Consider the following 7,261-nt stretch of genomic DNA (forward strand, 5'->3'; position numbering starts at 1 on the left):
AAAAAAAAAAAAAGATGACAAAATAAAGACAAACTGTACTAAGTGACAAAAACTAGTCACTTAAGACAAAACACATTTAGAGAGAATATTCTAACCACTGTGTCACGTGTCTACATGATCTCTACTTTTAAGAGAAATGGGGAATTATATCTGAGAGAAGAAATACCAGCTACATTTTTCTGAAGAATAAACTTTCCACCTAAGGCTTAGAGAAACACTGAATTTGCTTGCTAAGTGAAGGTACCAGCAAAACTGACAACCAGCCACTTGCTTTTCTGTCCCGTCCTTCCTCCTCCCTACCCGAGTTCCATCCACTCACAGGAATCATTGGCACAGAGATCTTCCCCTCTGCCACAGTACTGCTTGCCCTTGGTTCGCAGGTTGGCCCTCACTGGATTGTCATCGCTAGGCCTGAGGATGACACTGAAGATCTGCTTTCCGGTCCACAGGGTGACAGGCTGAGGGATGGGAGGAAGCCTGAGAGTCAGTGGGCTGAGCCTGGTCTCAATCCCCCTTCAGTAGACAAAGCCAGACGGCCCAGGGACTGCACTTGAGCCTGGCACCAACACAGTTCCACTAACTTCACCAGTCCACCCACACGAACACATACACACACCTGTGCACTGACACACAGCTCCCACACACACCTTTAGGATCGTAGGTGGTGGGAGGCGAACTTTAATTTTCTCATCCTTGCCAACCAGTATTGAAGCAATGATTTGGCAAGCCTTGGCTCGATCAAAGAAAGTGTCCTTGAGAGTGAGGAGATAGGCACCTAAGCATTAGGGACCAACACAAAACAAAGAAAAGGAATGAAATTGTGAGAATAGTGCAAGGTTTCAATTTTAAAATAAATGTGAACCATGACCAATAGCATGAATTAAAACAAACAGCCACTTACTGGCTTTCTCCTTCAACTGGGATCTACCTCCACAGGAACATGACTTTGTTTTGTTCACTGCTGTATCCCCAGGCAAAGGGGACAGATTCTAAGCCAGACACTAGGTTTAGAAAATGCCCAGTCCATGAGAGGAGCTCACTAAAGACTTGCTGAATTAATGAATAACCAACCAATTAAAAAAAAAAACACACAAGGAGGTTCATGATCAAACTTAGTAAACAAAAATCCAAATTAAACATAGGCGATTAAATAGCTTTTCAAGTCATCACATGAATCACTACGAACGAGGAACACTGTGTTCCAGTCAGAAGTCTCCTTTCAAGTGAACTTCACCAACCCACCTGTTAGAAAATCCTGAATAGCAGCAATCAGTGGTTCCCCATTCCTCGGGGTTACAAGATTTGCTTTAGTCTGTAGGAAAAGTAAGTGCAGTCAGTTAGCTGTTCTTGGACGCATGATGCAGCCCAAAGCCTGAATCACAAGGTGTTTGAATAGTTATGAACAAATACAGAGTAGCAGAAGGATGAGGCTGAGAAATGAAAGCCAGGGGTCTGAATCCCAGCTGTGTCACTAACTCCCAGTTCCTTTATCTGTCAAGGGGAGAGAGAAAAATACCAGCAAGATTGACCTAGGAGGTTCCTACCAACACCAAAATGAAATACCAGCTGAAGTTATTTCAGAATTCTATGAAAAACTACCCATGTAAGAAGATTTTATTGTTGTTTGTTTTTGAGACAGATTCTTGCCTATAGCCCAGGCTAGAGTGCAGTGGTGTAAATATGGCTCACTGCAGCCTCAACCTCGTGGGGCTCAAGCAATCCTCCCAGCTCAGCCTCCCAAGTAGCTGGGACTACAGGCCCACATCATCATGCCCAGCTAAGCTTTTGCATTTTTTTGTGGAGACGGGGTCTTACTTTGTTGCCCAGACTGGTCTCGAACTCCTGGGCTCAACTGATCCTCCTGCCTTGGCCTCCCAAAGTGCCGGTATTACAGGCATAAGCTACTGCACCCAGCCCTATTGTTATTACTAAATGCACTTCTCCAAAGAAAGTTCATTTCTGTGAATGAGGAGGAGCGTTGTTACCTCTGAAGTCAACCAATTCCACACTTGTCCACAATAACAACAGATCTGTTAAATGTCCCTTGGTTAAAACATTAAATTCTAATAATAATCAATCCAATAACATAATTTAATTAAACATTTAATGAGGGCCTAGTTGGGCAAAAAAAGGTGTTCGGTAGTAAAACATAATTAACTCATGTAAAGAAGGCTCTGTGTGTATCAGAGTACATTTGCTCTAATCTTGATGTGAAAATGCACATGTGTTCGTGGGTTTCCTGGGCCTTTTCACCCAGAAAGCAGGGTCCTCTCAGACAAAGGCCTATTACCACCTACTTCTGAGCCACTATCCAAAGCAGGACCCTTCAACCAGAGTAGGAGACAGCTGTTCAGCCAGATGTGCCTCTTCATTGCACACTGCCTGACTGCTCTTACTTCTGGTTTAGAGACTCTCTCTGAGTGGGATACAGGAAGTCTAGGGGTAGAAGAAGAGTGCAAGGGGCTGAGATTCGTGAATTTTGAGAAAGTCTCCTGGGTAATTTGGGGCCACATCCAAATTAGAGCCCTATGAACTCCATTGAGAACAGCACCCTAAATCAGAACGATAGGTATTTTCTCACTTGAAATTGAGGAAACTTGTCCACATGGTAACTAAGGATTCTTCTACCCTCAAATCCTTGGAGCCTTTGTTTTATTATTGCCATTTGTAACCAATGAAATATGTAGTTATAACACAATGTCCACAGTATGGATCCTCAACGGCAGAGTCAACAGCGAAGTCTAAACGGTTGGTTGCAAGCTGATGGCTATTATTCCTAGCAGCATTCTAAACATTACTTTTTGTAACAAAAATAATATATGCTCGTTATAGAAAATAAATCGAAGGCCAGGCGCAGTGGCTCACGCCTTTAATTCCAGAACTTTGGGAGGCCAAGGCGGGCAGATCGCCTGAGGTTGGGAGTTCCAGACCAGCCTGGCAAATGTGGTGAAACCCCGTCTCTCCTAAAAATACAGAATTAGCCAGCGGTGGTGGCAGATGTCTATAATCCCAGCTACTCAGGAGGCTGAGGCAGGAAAATCACTTGAACCTGGAAGGTGGAGGTTGCGGTGAGCCGAGATCACGCCATTGCACTCCAGCCTGGGCAACAAGGGTGAAACTCTGTCTCAAAAAAGTAAATAAATAAAAAATAGGCCGGGCGCAGTGGCTCAAGCCTGTAATCCCAGCACTTTGGGAGGCCGAGACGGGTGGATCACCAGGTCAGGAGATCGAGACCATCCTGGCCTACACGGTGAAACCCCGTCTCTACTAAAAAATACAAAAAACTAGCCGGGCGAGATGGCGGGTGCCTGTAGTCCCAGCTACTCGGGAGGCTGAGGCAGGAGAATGGCGTAAACCTGGGAGGCGGAGCTTGCAGTGAGCTGAGATTGGGCCACTGCACTCCAGCCTGGGCCACAGAGCGAGACTCCATCTCAAAATAAATAAATAAATAAATAAATAAATAAATAAATAAATAAATAAAAAATAAAGAAAATAAATCTAAACATACAGACAACTTAAAACCCCAAAACTATGCATGTGATACTAAAAGCCTAAACCAAAACAAGTTTAAAAGCATCACATCAGAAATGGTTAAGTGTTTTTGGAGGTAGGGACACTTACAACTGTAAGACTTACCAGTTCCTAATATAGGAAGCTGGAATACTGAAAAAAGAAAGCCTAAAGCTCTTAAATACTCAATAGTTGGGGATCATGAAGTTCAGGAGGGGAGAATCCTACACAGCAGGTGCCACGTCCCACTGTGTTATTGCTGGGTCAGGAGTGAATAGTACATGTAGTGCCAACAGGTTTGTTTGTTTTTTTTCTTTTGAGATAGGGTCTTGCTCTGTTGCTCAGGCTGAACTGCAGTGGTGCAATCACAGCTCACTGTAGCCTCAACCTCCTGGGCCCAAGCAATCCTCCCACCTTAGCTTCCCAAGTAGCTGGGACTACAGGCGTGCACCACCACCACACCTGGCTAATTTTTGTAGTTTTTGTAGAGATGGAGTTTCGCCATGTTGTCCGGGCTGGTCTTGAACTCCTGAGCTCAAGTGAACCACCTGTCTAGGCTTCCCAAAGTGCTGGGATTACAGGCCTGAGCCACCGCGCCTGGCCTGTGCTGACAGTTAAAGCCCAACTGTAAGCTCCTTAACAGCAGGCATGTGCCTCACTATCGCCGATCTCCTGAAGGACCTACTGGGCACTCCTTATGCATGTGTAAAATAAAATGGTGGTAAGAGTTATTATCATTACATATAATACTGCATCCTTTAAGAAGATGAAGCATGTAATATAGTTTAGGAAGATTTCTGTTCAAAATGTTCAATAAAATGTATTGGTGCTTAAAGAATCTTCAGCTACTGGAAAATTTACTTAGGTAGGACGTCTTCTTCCCTGGTTACATCCAACACGTATATTGATATATTCTTTTCGTACCTTGTCATAACTGGCCCTCATGTATACATTTTCTCCCCAGAATCCATATTTATAGGCCAGAAAATCCCCTCAACACATCTGTTACAGACCGTAACTCATGTATACACTATAATTTCCAAGAGAGATTCTTCAAAGTCGCAAAAGAAACCAATAAAAAAAGAGATACATAGGCAGTTAGTGGTCAGTTTAAGAACAGAAAGAGCCTGGCTTCTTTGGCATTGTTAGTTGTGGTGGTGTTTTCACATAAGTTCCCCTTTGCCTCCTTTCAAGGAGCTGTTATGCAAAAGCTGGGCTGTGCCACCCTACATACCCCCATCAGAACAAGGGCCTCTGCTTTAGCTTCTTCTGTTTGAGGAAGATGAAGGTTCATTTCGTCACCATCAAAGTCAGCATTGTAGGGTGTACAGACACACTCATTAAATCTGAAGGTCCGGTGGGGCTTGACCCTGGCCTGTGGAACACAAAACACAATACAACACAACAAAACAAAACAAAACAGGAAGAGGATCTTAGGCATTTATCCAAAAGCTCCTCGTTTTGAAACATTAAAAATGATTTCCTGGAAAACTGGGCACTGGCTTAAGAAAGTAGATTCCCAGTATGTTCTGTCGAGTGATATATATCACTTATGACTTATTCCCAGCCTGGCCAACATGGTGAAACCCTGTCTCTACTAAAAATACAAAAATTAGCCAGGCGTGGTGGCACACGCCTGTAATCCTGGTTACTTGGGAGGCTGAGGCAGGAGAACTGCTTGAACCCAGGAGGCGGAGGTTGCAGTGAGCCAAGATCGTGCCATTGCACACCAGCCTGGGTGACAGAGCGAGACTCCATCTCAAAAAAAGAAGAACAAAAAAAAGACTCATTCGAGAAGCTTTATTAGATTGAACCAAAGCAGTGAATTTCAACAAAGGTGCCAATGTGAAGGCTTCCACTGGCCAAGGATGTCATGGTTTCAAGTATCAAAAAGATGAACAGAAGTTGATTAAAATATACCAACTAAATAAAAACCCATGTGTTTATAATGACACTGAAAAAAGAGAAAGTCAAAACAAACAAAAAACCCCAACCAACCTAGCTGGAAGTTACTGAGCACTAACCCCCTTTTTTATTTGAGACAGAGTCTCACTCTATTACCCTGACTGGAGTGCAATGGCGCAGTCTCGGCTCACTGCAACCTCTGTCTCCTGGGTTCAAGCGATTCTCCTGCCTCAGTCTCCTGAGTAGCTGGGATTACAGGTGAGCACTACCACGCCTGGCTAATTTTTCTATTTTAGTAGAGATGAGATTTCACCATTGGTCTAGAACTCCTGACCTCATGATCCACCCACCTTGGCCTCCCAAAGTGCTGGGATTACAGGCATGAGCCACCGTGCCCGGTCCTTTCTTTAAAAAAATTTTTTTTTTCCTAAGGACACGAACACAGGGGAGCACTAAGTTCTTACTACCCAAAATGACAATAAAGGAAAAAGACTTAACCATTTACACTGCCTTTGCTTTAAGAGCTGCACCTCTGGGCAAGCAAACAGACCTAATTAACAAGGGGGTATTTTCCATTACAAGAATTCTAGATAATAAATGTGAAATGAATGATAGATTCAAAAAGTGAGCTTCCATTTTGTAGCTCAATAAAATAACACAGGCAATGATGATAAATGAATTCATTAAAATGAATTCACTGCTTGCATCTTGACTCAAACCACAAAAAAACATTTTTGAGACAAATGGGGAAATCTGAATATGAACCAGAGTATGGACCTGGCAAAGCCAAGAGATGACTGTTAGTTTTGTTAGGTATGATTACAGCACCGTGGTTATGTAAGTTTTTCTTACAAATGTAAACTGAATACATATTGAAAACTGACACAGATGTGGGTTCATTGAAGAAAAATGGGAAAGACAAAACAAGTGTGGCTAAATCTTGAAAATTATTGCATATAGAGGATGGGAATGTGTAAGTTCATTAGATCATTCTCTCTACTTTAGTGTACATTTGAAGCTTTTGTTTTTCTTTTTTTTGAGATGCAGTTTCGTTCTGTCACCCAGGCTGGAATGTAGTGGCGCAATCTTGGCTCACTGCAACCTCTGCTTCCTGGGTTCAAGCGATTCTCCTGCCTCAGTCTCCCGAGTAGCTGGGATTACAGGCATGTGCCACCACACTCGGCTAATTTTTTGTATTTTAGTAAAGATGGGGTTTCATCATGTTGTCCAGGTTGGTCTCAAACTCCTGACCTCAAGTGATCCACCCACCTTGGCCTCCCAGAGTGCTGGGATTACAGGCATGAGCCACTGCATCTGGTTTCAAAATTTTCAAACAAAAAAAAATTTCTACTTTTTTTTTTTTTAGAGGCAGGGTCTCATTATGTTGCCCAGGCTGGAGTGCAGCGGCTAGTGATCATAGCACACTGTAGCCTTGAACTCCCAGGCTCACGTGATCCTCCTGCCTCAGCCTCCTGAGTAGCTGGGGCTACAGGTGTATGCCATTGCCAGTCAAAAAAAACTAATAATTATATTTTGTAATATTCCAAAGCCAAGCAAAACGTTCCAGAAAGAGAAAGCTTTAGTTAACGCTCTACATTCTCACAATCATAATCCCATAATCACAAACTACTTCTTAGTTATTTCTACTGTTAGGTAAACAGACTGATATAATGTGTCCAGACTACTCCAAAATGAATCTAGAAAAAAATATTGGCCGGGCGCGGCGGCTCACACCTGTAATCTCAGCACTTTGGGAGGCCGAGGCGGGAGGATCACAAGGTCAGGAGATCGAGACTATCCTGGCTAAGACGGTGAAACCCCGTCTCTACTAAAAATACAAAAAAAT

The 7,261-nt window shown here is 43.2% G+C and overlaps 1 protein-coding gene across 1 annotated transcript in view; it reads right to left on the reverse strand.

The window, feature by feature from the left end:
* The window catches only part of POLR3A (polymerase (RNA) III (DNA directed) polypeptide A, 155kDa), a 48,735-nt gene that overhangs the window by 32,025 nt on the left and 9,449 nt on the right, over nucleotides 1-7,261 (reverse strand). The window contains exons 8-11 of the mRNA XM_011929689.1: nucleotides 4,745-4,885; nucleotides 1,243-1,312; nucleotides 648-775; nucleotides 320-458 (exon numbers count right to left, since the gene is read on the reverse strand). Of these exons, the coding sequence (XP_011785079.1) occupies nucleotides 320-458; nucleotides 648-775; nucleotides 1,243-1,312; nucleotides 4,745-4,885 (478 nt within the window). The remainder of the gene's footprint in view (nucleotides 1-319; nucleotides 459-647; nucleotides 776-1,242; nucleotides 1,313-4,744; nucleotides 4,886-7,261) is intronic.

This window comes from Colobus angolensis, unplaced genomic scaffold, assembly GCF_000951035.1.
Source record: "Colobus angolensis palliatus isolate OR3802 unplaced genomic scaffold, Cang.pa_1.0 Scaffold12, whole genome shotgun sequence".
Taxonomy (NCBI): domain Eukaryota; kingdom Metazoa; phylum Chordata; class Mammalia; order Primates; family Cercopithecidae; genus Colobus; species Colobus angolensis.